Source organism: Dermacentor silvarum, chromosome 4, assembly GCF_013339745.2.
Source record: "Dermacentor silvarum isolate Dsil-2018 chromosome 4, BIME_Dsil_1.4, whole genome shotgun sequence".
Classification (NCBI taxonomy): Eukaryota; Metazoa; Arthropoda; class Arachnida; order Ixodida; family Ixodidae; genus Dermacentor; species Dermacentor silvarum.
The window spans coordinates 227,002,330-227,027,107 of NC_051157.2; the positions used below are offsets into that span (position 1 = coordinate 227,002,330).

General features: G+C 49.2%; 1 protein-coding gene across 6 annotated transcripts in view; it reads right to left on the minus strand.

The window, feature by feature from the left end:
• The window catches only part of LOC119451014 (DENN domain-containing protein 2D-like), a 428,171-nt gene that overhangs the window by 239,745 nt on the left and 163,648 nt on the right, over positions 1-24,778 (minus strand). For 3 of the 6 annotated variants that reach the window (XM_049666396.1, XM_049666393.1, XM_037714449.2), the window contains exon 8: positions 20,637-20,729. The exons of the other annotated variants lie outside the window; for them this stretch is intronic. In XM_049666396.1, the coding sequence (XP_049522353.1) occupies positions 20,637-20,729 (93 nt within the window). The remainder of the gene's footprint in view (positions 1-20,636; positions 20,730-24,778) is intronic. 6 annotated transcript variants of the gene reach the window in all.

A 24,778-nucleotide genomic window follows, 5' to 3' on the forward strand; every position in this document is an offset into this window, starting at 1 on the left:
TCTCTCACCGGCGCCCGTGACAGCGCATCGGCGACCACGTTTGTGGTTCCTTTGCGATAGCGGATTTCAAACTCGAAGCGCTGTAAGGTCAGGGCCCAACGCGCAAGCCTCCCGCTCGGCTCACGGAGGCGGGTCAGCCACGTCAAGGCCATATGATCGGTCTCGACCGTGAACCTCGTTCCCTCTACGTACATCTCGAATTTTCGGAGTGCATAGATGACTGCCAAACATTCTTTCTCCGTCACTGAATAGTTGCGCTCCGCCGGGGTCATCGCGCGGCTCGCGAATGCCACCGGGCGAAGCTCAGTCTCTTCCGCCTGAAGGAGTACTGCGCCAATTCCGAAATCGCAGGCGTCTGTCTGGATCACGAAGGGCCTGTTTAGGTCCGGTAACTTCAATGAGGCTGTGTCTGCGATGGCCTGCGCGAGATGGCGGAAGCTTTCCCGTTGCTCCGGCCCCCACTCCCAAGCCATGCCCTTTTTCAACAACTTTGTCAAGGGGGCTTGCATGCGTACGCAATTGAGAATGAACTGTCGGTAGTAGCCTACCATCCCAAGAAAACGGCGTACACCACTCACGTCTTGCGGTTCTGGAAACTCGACGATTGCTCGAAGTTTTTCCGGGTCTGGGGACAACTGCCCTCGTTCCACCTGGTAACCGAGTAGGCTCACTTCTGTTCTGCAGATTTGCGCCTTGGCGGGGTTGAGTGTGAGGCCGGTCGCCCGGAGTTTTCCCAGGACGTCTCGAAGATGATCCAAGTGCTCTTCGAAGGTGTGCGAGTATACGACGATATCGTCGAGATAGGCGAGCGCGTGGTGCCATTTGGCGTCCCCGAGTACGCGGTCTATCAGCCGTTGAAACGTGCTCGGACTTCCGGAGAGACCGAAGGGCATCCGTACGAATTCGTAGAGGCCCCTGTGACAAGTAAATGCCGTCTTGCACTCGTCGCCTGGTCGCATCTCTACTTGGAGATAGCCTTTGCTAGCATCCAACGTCGAGAAGTACTTCGCTCCACCGAGGTTGGAAACTATCTCGTCCACTCTTGGGAAGGGATACGCATCCTTCTTCGTGACCGTATTTAGTCGCCGGTAATCCACACAAAGACGGGAACTGCCATCCTTTTTGGGAACGAGCACGACTGGGAAACCCCAGGGGCTCGTGGACCGCCGTACGATACCCGCATCGAGCAGCTCCTGTAGCGCCGCGTCAATTGCCTCCCGTTTGGCAGGGCTGACCGGTCTAGGGTTGGATTTCCAAGGCTGCGCGTCGCCCGTCTCGATGCGGTGTTGCACCAGCTTCGTGCATCCTGGGCGGTCTGTGAACATCTCATCGAAGTCGTTTAACAACGATAAGACGCGGTCTCGCTCGCGCTCCGTCAGATCCTCGGCGTCCGCCAGGAGATCGCACATTTTCTGATCCGGTCTCGGCGAAAATCCGTGTTGACAAGTCGCCGCCAGCGGTTCCGGCCGCTCGCGAGGCGCGTTGCTCTCGCCGAAAAGATTCCTCCTTTCCACTTCGGCGACTGCCGGTGCGGCGAAAGGCGTGAGCGGCGCCAACGGGTTTTCCCGGTAACCACCGTTGCCGAAATCGATTACAATGCCACTCTTCGCTAAGAAATCTCGGCCGAGGATTACTGGGACCGCGAGGCCAGCCAGATGAATGAATCACTGCCTGTGCCGCCGCTGATTCCAGCGCACGACGAGTCGCACGCCGCCGTTCGAGCAGGCCTCTCCGCACGCCAATTGGAGAGGTAGTTTTCGCTGCCGCAACTTGACCCCTCTCTGCGCAAGGTGGGAGACGGCCTCGTCTCCGATCATCGATGCGCTTGCCCCGGTATCGAGTAATGCTTTGAACTTAGTCCCCGCGATTGCGAGGTCTATGAAGGGGGCATTCCCGTTGTTCTGCGCTCCGACTCGAAAGACAGAAGATGCCGCGATGGTGTTTGCCTCGCGGGCCGTTGCCTTGGCCGCCGGCACTGTTACCGGCGGCCCGTCTCGTTTCCCTGCTGGTTAGGGCACTCACGCGCGATGTGTCCCGTCTGGGCGCAGTTGAAACATCGTACGGTATTCCGCGTCGTGGGTTGTGCTAAGCCGGGTTGCTCCGCCGATCTCCAAGCATCGGGCTGAGGACGGCCATCCGTGATCGCGTTTCTAGCGGATCTGCCTAGTTTCGGCACTGGCCTGTAATCGTCTGATCGGGCGTGATGTTGTGCGCTGCACCAGCCTTTTGACTGTATTGCCTGCGCGGTCCTCCACCCGCAAGCGTAGGGATTGAGGGCGCGGTCCGATATTTCGAACGGCGCCGTTGCACCTGCGGACCGACCCGGCATCGCAGCGTGCTCGCTGTTCGTGCGCCCGCTGCCGTGCCAAGCGCAGCTTGGTTCCAAGGACTCCGATGGCGGCGGCGGTGGTCGGTACGCGCGGGCTGCCGAGATTTCGGCTTGCACCCTGCGTGATTCTGCGGCCAGCTTGTTCAGGTCTCTGCAGCGTGAACTCCGCAGATAAAGTGCAAATGTAGGGTGGCTTTGTCGAATTACCCGCTCCACTCGCTCCGTGTTCGAAGCGCTCGGATCAGCATACTCGAAAAGCTCCTGCATCGCCCGAACGTATTCCACCAGCGATTCGTCCGGGGCCTGTGTGCGTAGTTCCAACTCCCTCCGCATCTGCAGTCGGTAGTCATACGGGAGGAATTCGTCTCTGAACAGCCTACGAAACTCGTCCATGGTGCTCGCCGTGTGGCCTACCAAACGGTACCACCGGGCGGCCTGGCTGACTAGAGCAACCGGGAGAACTCTCTCCAACACCGCGCTCTCGCGCATGCCAGTCGCTTGCTCGTACTGTCGCAACGCCAGTAGAAAAACGTTGGCGCTCATTTGATCGCCGTAGCCACTGTACGTCGGTATCGGGACTCCGATACGAGGCCCGGGTGAAATTGCGGTTTGCAACACCTGCTGCAAAGCGCTCGCCAGAAAGTGCACGGGATTTGCCGCGTCTGCAGGTTTTCCTCCGCTATTGGAACCTCCGAAACTGTCCGGCCCGATTGCGGAGGTCCCTGTGTTTACTGGGAACGGGTCACTATCGGGCTCCGTGACGCGTGGTGATCTCGCTGCGCGACCGAGAGCCGAAGAAATTGTGCCGTTTGGCCAGACTGGGTGCGCGCCCAAGGTAGCCGGGGCGGCTGCGCCCGGGGCGCGTGCTGTTGTTGTGGGTACAACCCCGTCTGAGTTGAGCCCTAGGTAATGCACGCCGAAATTTTCCGACGTTCTGGGGACGCGTGTGGCGGCGAGAGATCCTTCGCCGCATAACACTCGGACCGTTTTCTCGCGCGATGGGTGCTACGTGTTTGCGTAGAAGCTTTCGCTGAGCGAAACCGAGACGCGTCGCATAACACTCGGACCGTTTTCTCGCGCGATGGGTGCTACGTGTACGCGTAGAAGCTTTCGCTGAGCGAAACCGAGACGCGTCGCATAACACTCGGACTGTCTTCTCGCGCGATGGGTGCTACGTGTACGCGTAGAAGCTTTCGCTGAGCGAAACCGAGACGCGTCGCATAACACTCGGACCGTTTTCTCGCGCGATGGGTGCTACGTGTACGCGTAGAAGCTTTCGCTGAGCGAAACCGAGACGCGTCGCATAACACTCGGACCGTTTTCTCGCGCGATGGGTGCTACGTGTACGCGTAGAAGCTTTCGCTGAGCGAAACCGAGACGCGTCGCATAACACTCGGACCGTTTTCTCGCGCGATGGGTGCGCGTAGTAGCTTTCGCTGAGCGAAACCGAGACGCGTCGCATAACACTCGGACCGTTTTCTCACGCGATGGGTGCGCGTAGAAGCTTTCGCTGAGCGAAACCGAGACGCGTCGCATAACACCCGGACCGTTTTCTCGCGCGATGGGTGCGCGTAGTAGCTTTCTCTGAGCGAAACCGAGACGCGTCGCATAACACTCGGACCGTTTTCTCGCGCGATGGGTGCGCGTAGTAGCTTTCGCTGAGCGAAACCGAGACGCGTCGCATAACACTCGGACCGTTTTCTCGCGCGATGGGTGCTACGTGTACGCGTAGAAGCTATCGGTTGCACTGCAGTGTTCAGTGCAGCACCCAAGCGCATTCACTGCATATTTAAGAAATTTATGCAGCTGTGACGACTGAAAGCACCGAAAGAAAAATTTCTGCGCGACGCAATTGCGCCCAGAACCGCGCTCGTATCGAGAGAAAAAAGCCCCCGAGGTTTTGCGACGCGTTTCAGAAAAGCCTGTAGTGCGGCCAGCGAAAACCCGGGAGATTCTCTACGCAGAGAAAGGCACAGCAAACTCTTGTCCCATTGCAGCCATCGTCCGCAGCGCAAGAAATTAAGCGGTCCGAGTGTTATGCGACGCGTCTCGGTTTCGCTCAGCGAAAGCTTCTACGCGTACACGTAGCACCCATCGCGCGAGAAAACGGTCCGAGTGTTATACGACGCGTCTCGGTTTCGCTCAGCGAAAGCTTCTACGCGTACACGTAGCACCCATCGCGCGAGAAAACGGTCCGAGTGTTATGCGACGCGTCTCGGTTTCGCTCAGCGAAAGCTTCTACGCGTACACGTAGCACCCATCGCGCGAGAAAACGGTCCGAGTGTTATGCGACGCGTCTCGGTTTCGCTCAGCGAAAGCTTCTACGCGTACACGTAGCACCCATCGCACGAGAAAACGGTCCGAATGTTATGCGACGCGTCTCGGTTTCGCTCAGCGAAAGCTTCTACGCGTACACGTAGCACCCATCGCGCGAGAAAACGGTCCGAGTGTTATGCGACGCGTCTCGGTTTCGCTCAGCGAAAGCTTCTACGCGTACACGTAGCACCCATCGCACGAGAAAACGGTCCGAATGTTATGCGACGCGTCTCGGTTTCGCTCAGCGAAAGCTTCTACGCGTACACGTAGCACCCATCGCACGAGAAAACGGTCCGAATGTTATGCGACGCGTCTCGGTTTCGCTCAGCGAAAGCTTCTACGCGTACACGTAGCACCCATCGCGCGAGAAAACGGTCCGAGTGTTATGCGACGCGTCTCGGTTTCGCTCAGCGAAAGCTTCTACGCGTACACGTAGCACCCATCGCACGAGAAAACGGTCCGAATGTTATGCGACGCGTCTCGGTTTCGCTCAGCGAAAGCTTCTACGCGTGCACGTAGCACCCATCGCACGAGAAAACGGTCCGAGTGTTATGCGACGCGTCTCGGTTTCGCTCAGCGAAAGCTTCTACGCGTACACGTAGCACCCATCGCGCGAGAAAACGGTCCGAGTGTTATGCGACGCGTCTCGGTTTCGCTCAGCGAAAGCTTCTACGCGTACACGTAGCACCCATCGCACGAGAAAACGGTCCGAATGTTATGCGACGCGTCTCGGTTTCGCTCAGCGAAAGCTTCTACGCGTACACGTAGCACCCATCGCGCGAGAAAACGGTCCGAGTGTTATGCGACGCGTCTCGGTTTCGCTCAGCGAAAGCTTCTACGCGTACACGTAGCACCCATCGCACGAGAAAACGGTCCGAGTGTTATGCGACGCGTCTCGGTTTCGCTCAGCGAAAGCTTCTACGCGTACACGTAGCACCCATCGCACGAGAAAACGGTCCGAATGTTATGCGACGCGTCTCGGTTTCGCTCAGCGAAAGCTTCTACGCGTACACGTAGCACCCATCGCGCGAGAAAACGGTCCGAGTGTTATGCGACGCGTCTCGGTTTCGCTCAGCGAAAGCTTCTACGCGTACACGTAGCACCCATCGCACGAGAAAACGGTCCGAATGTTATGCGACGCGTCTCGGTTTCGCTCAGCGAAAGCTTCTACGCGTACACGTAGCACCCATCGCGCGAGAAAACGTTCCGAGTGTTATGCGAAGCGTCTCGGTTTCGCTCAGCGAAAGCTTCTACGCGTACACGTAGCACCCATCGCGCGAGAAAACGGTCCGAGTATTATGCGACGCGTCTCGGTTTCGCTCAGCGAAAGCTTCTACGCGTACACGTAGCACCCATCGCGCGAGAAAACGGTCCGAGTGTTATGCGACGCGTCTCGGTTTCGCTCAGCGAAAGCTTCTACGCGTACACGTAGCACCCATCGCGCGAGAAAACGGTCCGAGTGTTATGCGACGCGTCTCGGTTTCGCTCAGCGAAAGCTTCTACGCGTGCACGTAGCACCCATCGCGCGAGAAAACGGTCCGAGTGTTATGCGACGCGTCTCGGTTTCGCTCAGCGAAAGCTTCTACGCGTACACGTAGCACCCATCGCGCGAGAAAACGGTCCGAGTATTATGCGACGCGTCTCGGTTTCGCTCAGCGAAAGCTTCTACGCGTACACGTAGCACCCACCGCGCGAGAAAACGGTCCGAGTGTTATGCGACGCGTCTCGGTTTCGCTCAGCGAAAGCTTCTACGTGCACCCATCGCGCGAGAAAACGGTCCGAGTGTTATGCGACGCGCCTCGGTTTCAGTGAACTTCGTGCCGTCGGAGAACTCGGCCCGCACAAAGCGCGCGGGTTATGGAGCAAAATTACGGTACTACCTGGAGTTGGCAACTCTGTGCGTCTCGGAAACGGCGTGAATGCGGACGCTATATTTGGCGGTGTTTTCCCCCGTCAAATTTGGCAGGCAGTCTGGCAACGTTGACCCTTAAGACTGGCAACAGACTTATACAACACCAGTCAGAACTTTGCCGCGATCGAAACAGGTCTCTGGGAACCGCCGCCGTAATCCGTTATGTTTACGGCGCGCACGGAGGGAACCAATATTTCGCCGAGTGACGAGAATAGATTCGATAGCTCGCCGACATGTGCCGGTGTGTTGGTGAGGTGCGCGGGGTTGGGCACTCCTACACTTGTAGGGTGTATGGGAATGTTGTACGTGCTTTCACGGCCCACGTTTGTGGGTGACGCGGGCGCTGCAGCCAGGCCTGAGTTTTCCCTGGCTTGACTGCAGATCTCGGCCAACTCCATGAGATCGTTCAGTTCGTACTGTGGGCTCGTCATCGTGTAGTGGGAGCCGGCTGCTCGATTGCGTCTGCAAGCGAGAATTCACGTTGGGCGCCAGTTGTCGTCTCCGGGTTCTCTCAAGCCGCCTTTGTCCCTAAGGCTTAGGCTTGACGGCCAACTCCCTTGTGCTTGCCCTGTACTACCGGGGTTCGGCGGTATCAGGACTGGCAGAAACACGACAACGCACGATAGTGTAACAAGTACAAACAGGGTTTATTGCTCCAGGGGGAATTCGCTTGGAAGCAGGCTATAGAGTCGACCTCGACGTTTGTCGGGGTCGAGCGTGGTCGAACAAGGTAGGGCACGACAAAGGAAGGGAACAAGATGGTTACCTGAGCTCCGTCCTTCGTCGCGGCTCGCAGTCGTCTCCCTCGTCCCCGGCGTGCGCCGGTCGCGCCGCTCGCGACCGCCCCGCCTTGTTCTGGGCTCGGTCCAATGGGCGCGGGACTCCGCGGCCACGTGACGGTCTACGTATGTGACCGGTTCGACGGGAGGGGGTGAGCTCGCGCCGCCGGGAAGCCGCCTGGCCTTCCCGAGCGGGAGAACCGTGCAAGGAGCGTCTGCTCTACCATAGCCTCCTCTATAACTTTTGTGCCTGCGCGGTCGGTCCCTCACCGCCGTCCCCTGATTCTCTCTTTTTACGCCTCGGCGTTCCCGTAGGGGCGCTCGCGTCCCATAATAGCTAACTCAGCGTTCGCTGCAACAGCAGGTGCACACCGCTACGCTGCGGTTTTCCCGCCGCGTGCAAAATTAGTTTACCGTGCTTGTTCTAAAACTCTGCTTGCCCGTTGATGTTCTTTCTAGTGTGGTGCGTGTCCCCAAAGTGCTTTGCTAACTGCAGCACTAACTGAGACAGCCGTGCCTGTGTGCGCTTTCTTCCAACTTTTGGTCGACTCGGGTAAGTTCTTTGTTAAATGTGTTACATCGTAAAAAAAATTCGCTTGTTTCAAGGCAACATGCCTAAAAGTAGTATTTTTGTTGTCTGCAGCACTACCGATAAAGAGAAAAGGCGGCTGTCCAAGCTCAGAAGTTTGGTTGCGCCCCGAATGCTGCACAATGCCGTACTGCTGCGTACCGCACTGCAAATCATGGAGCAGCCGGAAAGAAACCGGAGTATCGTTCCACGAAATTCCCAGTGACCAAGAACTTCGCGAAAAGTGGCTTAAGGTAATCTCGAGAGACAACTGGACCCCAAATAGCACATCTTGTTATTCCTCTGTTTGTAGCCGACACTTAATTCGTTCCGTCCGACTTTAAAGAAGGGTGCACGACGCGAAGACTGAAGAAAGGCGTTGTGCCCAGCGTCTTCCAAGATTATCCATCATATTTGCAGCCTCGAAAGCAAACCGAAAGAAGCGATGCAGCCCTCAGGAAGCGTACCACGACCCTCGAGGAGCATCTCGACAGGGGGAAGACGTTGCTCCCAACACCAGATGTTGCTGCACTAGCAATGGTTGGTGGACATATCGCACGAAAAATCCACGAAACCATTTCCTGTGATGAATGCTTCACTCTAGTAACGAAACCAAACGCTTCTACGCCATCGGATGCCTTAATTAGGCACCAGGACAGAGGTGGACTCCTCTATCCGTCTGCTGAGCTTGTAATGGTTCTGCATTCGCTAAAGAAGTATGTGGAAGTTTTCCTCGCAAAAGCGAGAAAGATGAAGCAGCCACTAAAGGCTGCCGTTGACAACGGCAGCCTTTAGAAACGTGAACAACTCAAGTGCTCAGCCCCAGGCCATCATGGAAAAACTCTTGGACGTTGTGTTTATGAAGTTTCTCCGTCCACTTTTTGTGAACTTCGCGACGAGCGTGACAGACAAACACGACTTTGTGAAAGATTTCCACGCCAAACCGTTGTTTCGAAAAGTGCTCAAGTTATGAGCGCGAAATCAAATATAAAAGTTCGCATTGCATTCCACATACAGTGTTTGTGTTAAAACTTTTATGTGTGCACCCTATTTAGCGTATACGCATAGTCTAATGCCATGAAGACGTTTCTAGACGATCACCAACGCAAGCGTGCACATAGGCCACGTCTATAGTGTTCTAGTTCACTATAGCCACGTCGTCTGCTGTTATTGTGGGATCGGGGCGGCTTCTAGCGGCAAGCACCGGAACTATGAGGGACGGACGGCGCCTGTGTATTCCGCGCCAACGCGCGGGCACGAAAAGTATAGAGGAGGCTTTGGCTCTACTCACGTCTCCTGGCGCGCCTCTGGACGTGCGGAATTATCGGTTTCCATAATCCCCACAGCGTATGCCTCCTGTACTCCTTGATTACGCAATGCCTCTATGACTGCTGGCACCTCTACTGAATCAAATGCCTTTTCATAATCTATGAAATCCATATAGAGAGGTTGATTGTACTCCGCAGATTTCTCGATTACTACCTGATTGATGACATGGATATGATCCATCGTAGAATATCCCTTCCTGAAGCCAGCCTGTTCTCTAGGTTGGCTGAAGTCAAGTGTTGCCCTGATTCTATTGGAAATTATCTTGGTGAATATTGTATACAATACTGAAAGCAAGCTAATGGGTAGATAATTCTTCAATTCTTTAATGTCTCCCTTCTTATGGATTAGTATAATGTTGGCGTTCTTCCAGCTCTCTGATACACTTGAAGTTGTGAGGCATTGTGTATAAAGGGCCGCAAGCTTTTCAAGCATGATATTTCCTCCATCTTTGATTAAATCTACTGTTATTCCATCTTCTCCAGCAGCTTTTCCCCTGGTCATGTCTTTCAAGGCCCTTCTAACTTCATCGCTAGTTATAGAAGGAGCCTCTGTATCCGGTTCAGCACTATTTCGAATGAAAGTAGTTTGGCTGTTTTGGGCACTGTACAAGTCAGTATAGAATTCTTCCGCTGCTTTTACTATGTCATCGAAATTGCTAATGATATTACCCTGCTTATCTTCCAGTGCATAAATCTTGCCTTGTCCGATGCCAAGTTTTCTTCTCAATGATTTCATGCTGCGTCCATATTTTACTGCTTCCTCAATCTTTTCTACGTTATAATTTCGAATATCCCTTACTTTCTTCTTGTTGATCAGTTTTGACAGTTCAGCGAATTCTATCTGGTCTCTTGAGTTTTACCCGTTCATGTTTTGTTGTTTCTTTATTAGGTCCTTTGTTACTTGGGAGAGCTTAGCTACTGGTCGCCTTGGTGCCTTAGCTCCTACTTCAATTGCTGCTTCTGAGATCAGCCTAGCTATGGTTTCATTGATTACCTCTATGTTGTCTTCATCTTCCTGTTCTAAAGATGCATATTTGTATGCGAGCACCAACCTAAATTGGTCTGCTTTTACCCTTACTGCGTTTCAGTTGGCCTGTTTCTTCTTGACTAATTTTATTCTTTGTCTCTTCAAATTCAGAGAAATCCTAGACCTCACTAACCTATGGTCCCTGCACTTTACTCTACCTAACACTTCTACATCCTGTACTGTACGGTGTTCGGCAGAGAGTATGAAATCTACAGTCGAATCTCGATAATTCGAACTCTAAGGGGCCTGAAAATTTGTTCGAATTAACGGAAGGACGTATTTTTGAAGTATTCGAGCACCATAGCAAGATGAACGAACGGTGCGAGTCGTGAAATTTCAGGGCACGCAAGCGCATAGCGAGTTGCGTCCACGCCGGCCAATGGTTCCCGATAACGGCAGAAAACAAAACTTCAGGAAGCGGAGGGCGCCGACATGGCAACAGGCGCACGCGCCCGGAGACCGCCGAAGGTGAGGGAGGAGGACGGCAGGAAAGTGGATTTGACCTCGGCAACTCCGCCGCTTCGGTGGCAGTGGCTTCGGTGGCTCCCCTCGCCGTCTTTCTCAACTCTCTCGCAGCTACTTCACCTTCGAATGCCTCCGTGCGCGCCCGCCGGCACCGCCGGTTCGGCGCAGATTAGACCGCTCCTTGAAGTTTCGTTTTCTGCCGTTATCGGGAAACGAGCGTTTGCCGGCATGGGTGCCGACGCCGCCGGTCCAGCCGGCCCGTCGCCAGCTTAGACCGCTCCCTGAAGTTTCGTTTTCTGCTGTTATCGGGAAACGAGCGTTTGCCGGCGCGGGCAGTTCGATGGCCAGACTGGGCCTCCGCCGCTGCATGAAGGGGTCTCTCCTAAGCTTTTGCTCTATGGCGGTGTCGGAGCAATGCCGGTCGGAGGCACCGCCGTGTTATTCGGCGCGCTGCTGAGAGCATTGTCGGTCCGCGGTATGTTCGAATTAAGTGTCGCAAATGCTTTCGCGTTCGAATTACCGAGCGTTTTCGCCCATTGAAATACACATAACTTTGACAGGACCAGAGCGTCAGTTCGAATAAACCGGCAGTTCGAATTAAGCGTGTTCGAATTAATGAGATTCGACTGTATTTCATTCCTTCTTTCTCCATTAGGGCTTTTCCAGGTCCACTTCCTGTTGCTGCACTTCCTGAAGAAGGTATTCATTATTCAGAGTCTATTCCTTTCCGCGAATTCTACCAACATCTCTCCTCTAGTGTTCCTAGAATCGATGCTGTAGTTGCCAATTGCTTGCTCACCATCCTACTTTTTCCCCACTTTTGCATTGAAGTCGCCCATGACTACAGTATACTGAGTTTGCACCTTTCTCATTGCTAATTCAACATCTTCATAAAACTGTTCTTATTTCTTCATGATCGTGACTGGAGGTTTAGGCATAGGTTTGTACTACCTTCATTCTATACCCCCTATTCAGCTTAATTAAAATGACTGCTACCCTCTCATTAATGCTGTAGAATTCATCCATGTTGCCCGCTATGTCCTTATGGACTAGAAGTCCTACCCCAAATTTTCTCTTATCAGGAAGACCTTCATAGCAGAGGACATGGGCGTTAGTCAGCACTGTATAAGCCTCACCAGTTCTTCTAACCAGACTAAGGCCAATAATATCCCAGGCAATGCCTGATAATTCCTCAAATAGCCCTGCTAAACTAGCCTCACTCAAGAGGGTGCGCATGTAGAACGTTGCCAGGTTCAGTTTCCAGTGGCAGCCTGTCTGGACCCAGAGGTTCTTAGCACACTCTGCTGCGTCGCAGGTCTGACTGCCGCCTTGGTCAATTGCTCCGCAGCTGCTGGGGAGTGAGGGCCATGGGTTAATTGCAGGAGTCATGAGGGAGGTAGTGGCCGAATACTGCACTAGGGAGGCCAATTCCTTTTCGGGTGACTTTGTTGAAGCTTAGTGGGCCTTCCTAATTTGGTTACACTTGGAATAGTGTAGCCCCACTAGCTCTCGGCGATATTTTTCTTTTTTTTTTTTTTGCCGGTGTCAGGCGCCACTCCATGCCTGAAAATGTAGTGGACTGGAGGAGATTCGAACTTACGACCTTCAGATTAGAAACCCAGTGTTCTACCTCTGCTCCACACCACCACTGTCAATATTCAATTCCAAATCTACTATTCAGTATTCGATAACCCCTATAATTTTTGAGTCCTTCAGTGAGTTTTGTCGTGCTTACAAAATGTGGATTCAATGTGTGAACTCTCTACAGGCATGGTAGATATGAGAAAATAAGCTGTTTCATGTCCAGCATGCTGTACCCATCCAGCCATCTGAAAAATTTGCTCAATATGAAACACTGTCAAAAACAGTGAAAGAAGTGAACTTGATGCATGACGACATACTGGCACCAAGAGAAAACACCTAGACGTCTAGTTTCCAACTATTTTCACTAAACCACTTTGCACTCGAAGACTGCGGTTGACCCTACTTGTGTGGGACGGCACACTTTCTTCAGAAGATCGCTATTAGGATGAAGGCAACAGTAATTTCTTCAGCACCAGATAAACTGAGCAAGGTGTGCAGGTTGACAAACCCTCGATGAAAAAAATTGGTGTGGTTTAGCTTTGGTTAACCCTGGTTGACAGTGAAAGTTTCACTGCCCTGGCTAGGCCCATTGTTGAGCTGTGGCCGAGGTATGGTTTTGCAATGATATACAGACATGTTTGCAAGGAATACAGTGTTCATTCATCATTTTTTTTTATGCCTATGAAGACACTGCGGTGTTCAGTAAAGTAGTGAGACTTGGTTGCAAATCGCAGCCGGGCCCAACTCTACTCGGGCAACGGCGACAATGTCTCCTTTCAGGGCTCCATAGAGGCCTAAATATAGTACAATGTAGCGTGAACGCGCGCACATGTTACGTCACGTTGGCGAGAACAACAGCGGCTATAGTTCGACCGATGGTTCGACGTACTGGCGCCGCCAACATAACCGGACGCGTGGCCAATGCGCTCCGACGAGCCCGGCGTCTACGTAACCGGACGCGCAGCCAATGTGCTCCGACGCGTCTGGTGTCTGATGACGCGAGCCCACGTGCTGATAATGCCGGACTATAAATGCACCTTAATGCTCTCTTGTGGTTTGACCTCTAGCTCTCAAGGTGAAAACTGTTGAGTCGCAGACGGCTGCCCAAAGTAGCGTAATGAAGCTTTCGCTTCAAAACTGTGCCTGGTTGTTCTAACAACCAGGCACAGTTTCTAAGTGGTTTTGGCATGTAAAAGCACAGTAAGAAGAAGGGGCATCATAACCAGTTTGTTGAACTTCTGGATGCAGTGGCGTATGAACTGCCATCATCCTGTGGTACCAAATACCTTAAGGAGAAAAGGCCTTAATGAACACCTAAGAGGACATAGTTTGAATGTAAAAGGATACCGGAATGGTCATGTCAAGACTGGGACTGCGCTCGTTTGTTTAATTATTTTGTGATTCTTGCCAGACACAGATAAGGACGTGCATGAAACTATAGAAGCAAAAGCTATCAGGAGGATCAGTGAGAGGTGTGTTGGCATGTTGTCTGTCGACCTCCTTGATAAAGATATGGACTTTTTAGCAGTTCAATGTTCTGAATGGTACCTTCGTGCAATTTACAAGTTTTCCATGGAATAAATTGAAGTTAGTGCATTGCTGTGTCTCCCTTTCATCCTTGTGTGCTAGTGCTAAAATGGTGTCCAAAAATTAGGTGTTCGCTTGAGTAGCACTCAGAATAATATCCATCTTGTTATAGCCAATAAAACCAAGGGAATGTCTACTACCAAGGCGCTGCATATTCTGTCCTGCACCTACAATTCACAAATACAGTACAGTCCACTTATAATGGTACCACATATAACGATATATTGGTTATAGCGATAAGTCGAATTAAGAGTATCAACTTATGCACTAGGGCTATGAGAAAAAAAAAACATATACAGCAAAATACCACTTGAACGAACGTCATTTAATCGAACTATTCAATTGTACAAACTTTTTTAAGTCCCCACCAAAGTGCCATTTAACCCAATGCAAACGCCCTTCAGTTTAACGAAATTCACTGCAGTACGCATTTCAGTTTCACAAACATATTCCGTGGCATCATCCTATGCCTCCCAAGTCTTGTTGATGACTTCAAGTACAACCCACCCGCCATGGTTGCTTAGGGGCTATGGTGTTAAGCTGCTAAGCACGAGGTCGCGGGATCAAATCCTGACCACGGCGGCTGCATATCGATGGGAGCGAAATGCAAAAACACCCATGTACTTAGATTTAGGTGCCCGTTAAAGAACCCCAGGTGGTCCAAATTATTTCGGAGTGCCCCACTCCAACATGGTTTTGGCACACAAAACCCCATAATTCAATAATGTTTTTTTTAATCGAGTACAACCCGCACTTTTGTAGCATATTTTAACATTGAGAACTGCGATTCATAATCACGCGACGAGTAATGGGCCCTTTTTTAGCTTTGAAGGATCGGCCAAGGTTCCTTGAATTGACTACCTAGATGACCTCGTAGCCAGCCGAAGCCATAGCCATAGCCGCAGATAGAGCTTTATTTCTACAACCACAAAAAAAGGCATTCGCCTTCTGGTTAATCATGAGCACCAGACGAAAGCGTCTGTCTCTAGACGCTGTGGACACCAATCTCGAAGAGGAGGAACATGACACTGACAAAAGCAATGAACCCAGTGGCTGGAAGGAATTGTTGGAAAGACTGGGTACAGACAGCCTTTTGAAGACTATGTCATTTGCGACTCTCAGGTTGAGACGTGCACCACACTGACTACAGAAGAGATTGTAGCGAGCGTACTACCTCATGAAGAAGAAGTGGAAGAAGAATCACCCTTGAAAAGGAAGTAACAAAAATTTTAGCTAAAGAAGCACTGATGTGCCTGGAGAAACTAAAGTCCTTAGCTGCTCGGCAGATTATTGTGCCAGAGAACGTTCACAAGAGCTTGGACACAGTGACTCAATTCATGACCACTGGAGTCCTAAGTGCAGAAGTGCAGCAAAAAAATCGCTCAAGCCAGCAAAGAAACAAGACGGCCCCGCGGCAGCTTCGACAGAGGGAGAGAGCGCATATGCCACAAACAGCCGACGTGATCAACGGAGGCTACAAGCTTCGAGAAGACACGCGAAGGTTGCGGTGTCGAGAGAGGATAGAGAGGGCGCGCGGCGACACACCCTTTGAGACCCGATGCAAGAGCCAAGAGAGAGAGGGAGGGCGACAGCCCGAGCGTGCGTTAACGGATGAGTCACCACCCCTCCTAGAAGACGTTTCGGTGCCGCGGCTGAAAGCGCAAGAAATGTCTAGAAGATGGCTTTGCTTATGCTACGGGATCACGGCTCTGTCGGAAGGTTTAGTGCCAGCGAAGGCAATAAAAGCGCCATGCGGGAATCAGCAGGGAGGTCAGACGGCGCCGGTGAAGAGATGTGACGTGAAGACTGACCATCTGCGGAAGAAGGGGATTCCCCGGCAAGCTAGTTTACGAGTTCCTCGAGCGTCTGCATTTCCGGAAGAAGTTCCTCCTTCAAATTTGCCTTAAAGCTACGCCGAGATCGTCCGGCTCAAGACCAGAAAGGGTGAATACGATTGGACACTGTGTTCCTATTCATTCTGTACTGTACATGTTGGACTCTTAGTGCTTGTCGTTAATTATTTTCTATTGTTTTGTTAATACCCATCTGAATTGTATTGTGATGTGTATAGCCAAAGTGTGCATGTATGTATGTAACTGCCTTGTTTGAAGAATTTATGTCATTGTGTTTTGACAACTCTGGGCTCTGACTCGGTCTTTGGACCACAACCGGTGTTCGCTGGCACACCAGAGGGCCCCTTACTAATTGTCCTTGCTTTCGTGGGGTTATTTTCAGAAGCTGATAAGTCCGCTTTGAAATCTGGCCCAGCGTTGGCGCCTCGTTCACAGGGTGTGTGACATTCTATTTCTGCGATTGGCACGTATGTTTCTTTTTTTTCACTGCGGTAGTCTTCGTTTTAGACCAAAGGAACAACCACATCTCTGCTGTTTTGAAAATTTTCACTTCGTGGTACGTGTTCTGGACGCCGCTCGTGCTTCGTGGCCGATGGAGGCCGCTCATGCCGATGGACGACCATCGTGCGAAGAGCGTGCAGCGCAAACACCTGCTATTATACCCTGCGCCTTTCCTCCTCGCCACGCACTCCAATTGGTCGGCTCCTCTCCTACCGGCGAGCAGGTCACGTTACCTCTCCAGCTCTGCTCCTGTGTGACGGCACTGTCGGCGCACGCTCGACTAAAAACAGCTCTGCTTTTAAAAAGTGAGAAGCAAACGATGTCTCTCCCCCCTTTCTCTTTCAGCGAGCACGAAAATGTGCCGCGGAAGCAGCAGTGTGCACTGACAGAGCTGATCTCCTTGAATTTCCTGAGAGACTTTGCACCAGCAACGCAAGCTTAAGCGGCTTAAAAATTGCGCAAAAATTAAAACTTGTTCAAACTCCGAAAGGCTCATTGAGGAAGCGTCAAATAATTTAAAACAAATGATCATAAATGATAAACAGAGTTACTTTAATGTACAGCTTCCTAGTTTTATGAAAACGTCTCCAGGGAGATTCTGGAGGACGATGACTTATTCGTCCTCCCTTTCCAATATGTTGATAATAGACGGTAAAAGTGTACACGATGAGCAGGTTGTATTTTCTGCTTTTAACAATTATTTCGGCAGTGTATTTACAAGGGATGACGGTTATCTGCCTTCCTTTCGTATGGATTTGCCTTCCATTCCTGGTATTGTTATTTCTGAGCATGGTATATACTGTTAAAAATAGATGAAAAGAAATCCCCTGGTCCAGATGGCTTCTTAAAACGGTATGCCGAGTGGTGTGCAAAGTACTTGGAAATTTTGTTTAGTAAATCGCTTTAGGACGGCATGCTTCCGGATGACTGGAAAACAGCAATAATCAAACCCTTACATAAATCGGGAAACAAAAATTGCATAAAAAACGATAGACCAATTTCTCTGACTTTGACGACATGCAAAATTTTCGAACCCATAATCTATAAGCATGTAATTGGTTTTCTTGATGATCACTGCATGTTGATGACCGCTCAGCACGGATTTCGGCGGGGCTTTTCCACAAACACTCAGTTAGTAGAAACAATTCATGATTTTGCCAACACAATAAATAATAGAAAACAAACCGACGCTATATTCATGGATTTCAGTAAAGAATTCAACAAAGTAGCCCACAGCAAATTACTTCACAAATTGAGCTTTATACTTGGAAATGATAAACTATTAAAATGGATACAAGCGCACCTAACCAACCGCTCCCAATTTGTTAGGATAGACCAGATTTCCTCTGACACATTACCTGTTGTTTCTGACGTTCCCCAGGGATCCATGCTGAGTCCTCTTTTTTTTCTTGCTTTATATATATGACATTGTCAATAACCTATCCGTCAAATTTAAACTTTACGCTGATGACTGTATACTGTATGACGAAATTGAATCCCCCCAAGATCAAATCAGGCTAAATAGTGATTTTGGCAAAATAGTTGCATGGTGCCATCGACGGCAAAGTCTTTTAACTATGAAAAAATCGTCTTTGTGAGTATAACACTAAAGAAAAAGCCATTTCTCTTTCACTATTTTGCCAACAACACTTATATCTCCCAAGTATCTCACTATAAATATCTCGGTGTACACATATCTCACAATATTTCCTGGTCAAAACATACTGACACTGTAATGGCTAATTGTCTTCACAAATTCTTCACCCTAAGACGGTCATTAAAATTCTCGACACCTGCTGTCCGCCTTCTGGCATATAATGCAATGGTTCGTCCTACTTTAGAGTATGCAATGATCATCTGGGACCCCCACACAAAAACAAATATTGAAAAATTAGAACGAATTCAAAAGAAAGCTGTTCGATTCATCTACAATTCTTACAGTTGAACTTCTATAACAGACCTCCTTAAACGTAATGGCTTCTCTTCGATTACAGAACAAAATCGTGTTTCCCGATTAAAATTCTTTTTTTCAGCTAGTGAATGGCCACTACCATATTGATACCTCGCACATTTTAACACCTGTAACTGGTTATGCTGCCCGTCATAAACATTCCCAAGCAGTAACCCCGTTAACACCGCATAACAACTGCTTCAAATACTCTTATTTTCTAAGAACAATGGTTGATTGGAATAAACTTCCTGACAAAGTCATTACACTAAATTCTTTATCCCTTTTTCAGGCGCGCCTGCATTCTTGATTCTGTCGCACATAATTTATTTGCTCCTTTTTGCTTGCATTCTGTCCGTTTGTCATGTTGAATTCAAGCTTTGGAAAGTTCCTTGTAATGTATGTTTGTATGAGTGTACTTTATGTTCCCACCCTGCTAAGATCTTGTAAAAGATCGCAGTATCTATAAATAAAATAAAATTTTTAAAAAATGCTGTGTCACTTAAGACAATGCTGCAAATATTGCAAGACTGGAAGTACGAGCTCGCGCAGTCAACGATATCGACGATTCTGAAAACCAGGAGCACCACAATTACGAAGGCTAGAACCAGTGGCCATGCCGATCAACGGAAAAGGCAGGCTTTGTGCACCTGGGTAAAAACCCCCTTGGGTGAAACCAACAAGGTGGAAGCAGCTGACATACAGAACTCTGGGAGCATGTCGCTGCCAATGATGAAATAGATGGTGCTTCGATGGAGGAGCTCCCGAATGCTGATAGTGCTGCCTTGTACTATGAAGAGATCTCCGATGGGACGATCGTTGTCGCAACAGACGGCAGCGTTGTGCAACGGAGGTAACGACAGCAGCGGCAGTCACAACGAGATTTACAATGGCCTGTGTTTGACACTGACCTTGATGTTCACTCAAAGTTCAGTGTTGTCGATCGAGTCGCTCACTGATTTCATGGACGCTAAATCATAGCCGCCAGTGTTCGCACAGCAGCTGGACGACGTGATGCACACATCGGTTGTGAACCCGAAATTTCCGCGAAAGCAAGTGCAGATTTCGGACTATTTCGGCGCACGTAACGCTTTGACATGCTGTTTAGAGGTATAAATAAACATTTTATTTTTCACAGCCTACATTCTACGTCGATTTTTATCGCAAGTGGCAAATTTGGTTTCGGAGCTACAAAGGTATACTCGGCAGCTTTTTTTTTACGGCAGTCCAAATATAGCGATGATTGGTTATAATGATTGGATTTTTCATTCTTCTTGTTATTGTTATAAATGGAGTGCAGTGTAAATCAAGAAGTACATATTTTAGGATTGTACCAAAATAAATAGTGTTAAAGCCATGATAACTTGCATGCAAGTGCGTTTATCTGACTTATTTATATAGAAAGTAAATACACAGAACAAAAGAAGCAATCCTTGTTATGACAGACAATGCAGTGCAAGTAATGCGAGAAAACGCAAACTATTTTGAACCAGGTAATCCCGGAGATTCGAGTTCCACACGCTACCAACAGGAAGAACAGGCAGCACATCCTCTCCTCACATCGAATAAACTTGCTACCAAACTAAAGGCTTTTCTGAACATTTCGACTTGTCCCATAGGTTATTTCTAAAATGTTGCTCTACAGTTACTTCCAATGCATGCAGTTTACAAAAAGCACAGCCTTTGAAATGTGTTTCTTCTGTCACTCACATTTGGACACTACCTATTCTGCTTTACGCAGCCACTTACTATAAGGCCACCACTGTCTCCCACTCTTCCTCGCAAACGTCAGTACTCAGCTGAAGTTATGAGCACGACTCACTAGTGCTTTCCATGTCTATTTCTTTACTTAAAGTGAAAGGACATCCAAAAACACCACAATTATGGCATCGAAGAAGGCGGCCCTCATCGCTGTAGCCTGCCTAACTCCGCACTCCCATTTTCAAAACCCAGGAGAGCCAGAATTCTACTACATTTCCCCCAACAATGCTTGCAAAAAAATCCCTTTTCTGGGAAGCTGGCACAATCTAGTAGTGCGGCATTCACACCAACAGAAAAAAAATGACTGCCACCCATCTGTGGCACTCGGTAGACAAAAAGAAATCCTTGGATGAGTGAGACTCGTCACTCAGATGTATTGGAGAAAATGGCTAGACAACTGAGACTCCTCCTTGGCATGGAAAGGGTTAAAAGGTATGGTACTCACACTGTAAGTACATCATTCATCTTATGGATAAAGAATTGACCTTTCTCAATGCTTGTGCCATGTCATGATACCCATCATTCCAAACTGTGCCACCGGGTTCCACCTCCCCCTGGCACCCAACTCCTCGCTAACAAAACCTGTCCGAGATGCTGCTCTATCTTGAATTCCAGTACACTTGCAATGGAGTCCGTGCAATTCTTTCCCATTAACCTGCCTACTCTTCAAAGCCCTACCTTGTGGTAGAAGGCTGGAGCAGATGCTCTGGTGGCTAAGCACAGCACCACAGGAGTCTCTGGGCACCCCATCAGGGCTCCTCTTGTCGTGCCCTGCAATTAGCCACGCAATGGCCCATTTTAGCAAAACACTGGTTGCTTTTTATCTTTGAGCTGTGGACATACAAACCACTGCATAAATTACAGAAGCACTCGAACAGTTAACCAGGTAACCACCTTGCAGCACACTGCCTCAAACTTCTACAACACGAAATAATGTGTCCTGTGCCAACCCTGTGGAATGTGCGTGCATGCCGACTTTGTGTCTCGTTCAATGGGACCTTATTGTATTAACCACAATTATTATTACTTCCTGAATTTATTCTCCTGTAAACATCTCTGTAAATGATACCATTTTTTCTACTCTCCATTGACTGTATTCAGGACACATTGTGATGGTGAAATCTTTTTGTAAGACATGCAGTAACAATGATGCCCCTCATTTTCTGGTGCTCACAAGTGACCCTCGTACGAAGGACAAGTTGGACACTTTGTTAACCCCTTAACAGCCATGACAAATTTAGATTTTTAAAAGTGCAGAATTGTTTGTAGACCTGCATATTTTGCGCCAATACTTCCTAAAAAATATGACACCAGGAAGGAATTTTGCATTCATGCTGGTCTTATTGAAAAAGACAGTAAAAGTAATTGTGTACATATTATTTATTTGTCAAAATTACAAGAAACTGCACATACTATACTCTGTTTCAGTTCTTCCATGCAGCAGAGCCAAGGCTACGTGACCAGTGAGTGCATATACATGCACAGCGAGAGGTAGTGTCACAGTTGTGGAGTCTCACACATGCTCTTGGGACAAAGGAACGACAACACAGTAGTACAAACAATCAAAAGGGCATTTATTGCACCTTTCATACATGCTAGCCGAATTCCTACGCATAGAACATTCACATGGGCGCACGACAAATCAAGGAAGTCCGACTCACCGCGACTGGATAGCGAGCGAATATGTTCGCCCCATGCTATGACACCATCGCCTAGTCGTTCACGTGTACGGTCATGTGAACGGTGGCGCGCTCAAACGATTCGTGTTCGTCCATACCGGTGCCCTGCTCCTAGCCACGCGAGACGGTCACGTGAAGCATGGATCGGCACACGCGCGGGACGTCCGCATCACTCACCGATCCCAACCCGAAGAGGAACAGCCTTCTCCTTTTTGTGCTCGCGTAACCCCCCCCCCCCCGCCGTCAGGTGGCGTTAGCAGCGCAACACTAGCACCATCTCTCGTAGTACGCTGCAACTCCATCGCCGTAAAGCTACGCGGCGAAGCCGGATTACAGCAGACAGGAGCCATGCGAGAAAAACAACATCAGGGGACGCGTGAGAGTCGCACATCCCCACACAGTTCAGAACCCGTTGGATGACTAAATGGCCTTTACAAGTGGTCTTCTCGGCAGGTGTTTCTTTCGAAACTTCTCTGCAGGTCGCAGGGCGATTCAATGCGCGATTTTGCTTCGTTTTTCTATAAACTATTCATTCAGCCTCTATGATACTGAAAATAGAGTTCTCCATTTGCAGTGATGCTACTGGTTTATGCCATTTCGGAGCAGCTTTTGGAGATACCAAAATTTCCTTTTGGCGCATGTTTATGAAAGTGATTGCAAACTATATTACATGGAGCTCTCACAGTGGGCAAGTCATGTAAAAGCAGCAAGCAGTCTTTGGTTCATAAACTAAATCGAAGCACTGAAAAATGCCACCCTTGTCATCGCATAGACTGCCATGAAGCAGTGCTGTCCTAAGTTAAGTACATCATTGGCTTAGAAAAGAATGGAAGTACCTGGATGTGCTGTGTGCAGACTTCGGAGGCATTTTGCTAGTATAAAATCTTTTAAAATGGAGTACACTGTGAAAAAGAAGGTATGTTGATGATATAACAGAACCTAAGGCAATAGGCGCACTCTCCTTCTTTGCCTGTCTAAATTTAATTGGCAATTCTATATTTTCTTTTACTTTTGCTTTGTTCTCACAATGCCGCTATCTCCAAATTATACAAGTCCTCTAAAGTTAAAGTATCCATAATTTTAATAAAACTAATGCTATCTATGCAAGTACAGTGGAACCTCGTTGATATGATTCTGCGTAATACGTTTTTTAGGATGACAATTTTTTTTTTCTTTTCCTGGCCAATGTTTTTTCATGAGGTTGATACGATCACGTTTTCACCTGAAATTAGATGATACGACTGCAAACTGGGTTTTCTGAAACTCAGAGCTTTATATTCGAGTGTACTAGATTAAATTACATTCCAACGACCCACTAACAATGTTTTAAGGGTCGGCGACACTAGCGAAAAAACGCGTGCTGCACGCCGGCAGCACCAAAACGCACGCCACAAAAGCTGTCGCGAAGCAGGTTTTTCATGCCGTGAGGGGATCAGTCCTCGAACGATTTAAACTGCCGCAAGCGAAGCAGACCAATGAGAGATGTCCCTTCAGTGGCGTACGCGCAGGAAAGTGGTGTCATGCGGCCCTGCCCGACTGCGATTTTCGGACTCATAGTATTGTCTGCTCGCATCAGCTTTCGCTCGCACTTGTTTTGGCTGGCTTTTCCGGCGAGATCTTCATGTGGTCCCGTAGCTGAACGAAGCGCCTGCCCTCGTCCGCCAGTTGTATCGCTCCTTGTATCAAGCTGCTCTATGGTGTTCCTTTGTTTCAGAATTCTTGGTCTCATTTTTTAACTTTCTAAAGAACTTGTTTAAGGACTTTGAAAAAAAAGAAATTTCAGCAAAAAATGACTGCTATATTAAAGTTGCTCAATAAAAGACACAGTTTCGCCCGAAAGGAGAAGCATCAGTTGCAATAGCAAATTAGTAGACAGCTATACGGAGTAAGCATAGTAGTTTTATCGGCCGTACACACTTGGAAACATTCGCTTACTAACTCAATTAACAAGCACGGTGTCAGTGTGTAAAAGCAAACATGAACACATCACACTCGATGACTGCGGACACTCACTGTCGGAACTCTAGCGTGAGCAACAGCAGCAGCGAGCAAAGGCGGCTATCGGTCATGAGGTCTATTACTTCAACGGAAACTGAATGGCAAAAGCACAGCGCGCACAAAGCTATGAGCCGTCTGCAGATCACTTTCAAGATACGGCGTGCACGACCACCTGCAGCCGCGCAAAGTACAGTAAAATCTCGGTAATACAAATCTCGCGGGGTTGCGTGAAATATTCGTATCACCCAAAATTCGTATCATCAAAACACACAAAATTGAAAAAAATTTATTTAATTTTAGCAGCAAAAATTCCTAATATAGTGGAACCCCGTTGATTGTTCCTCGCTGCTGCATTTTCCCGGCTGCTACGTCGCGTTTTCGTGGTCCCGACCTATATCCTACATTGACTTCCATGTATTAAGTTCCCCTTGATACATCGCCAACCTGTTTTTCCTGTATCTTACGTTGCTTTTAAATGTGGCGGTCACGTAAATTTAGTGGTGCAGCCAGCTTGTACGCTGCAACAAGTGATCGGTGCATTGCGACCGGCACGCCGATACGGCGCGGCCTTGCGGGCGCCATTCTTGAAAGCGATCTGCAATGTTGACAAAGTGCACCTAGTGCCTGATAGCTTATTATGCGCTGTGCTTTCGACGTTTTGCTTTGACACGAGAGACAAAGGTCAATTCGCTCGCTGCTGCTTCCACGCTTCTTTACTCCAGCGTTTTGACAGCGAGTTTCCGTCTTCTTTCTGGGGTTTTAAGTGCCAGAACCAGTTCTGATTAGGAGGCACGTCGTAGTGGAAGGCTCCGTTCCCGCGGTCATCGAGCGAGATGTGTTCGTGTTCACCTGTACACGTGTGACACTGTGCTTGCTAATTTAGTTAGTAAACAAATGTTTACAAGTTGATACGGCCGATAAAGGTACTATCCTTACTTCGTACAGCTGTCTACTAATTTGCTATCGCAATCGTTGCTTCACCTTTCGGACGAAACTGCAACTTTTTTTTTTCCCCGGTCCCTTGAAAAAATGTATCAACGGGGGTTCTACTATCCATGTGCGTTTCTTCTTGCCCAAATCGTCAACGAACGCCTTCTGGAAGGCGTAAAAGTGTGAGCACGTGATCTCGCGAATGTTTTCGCA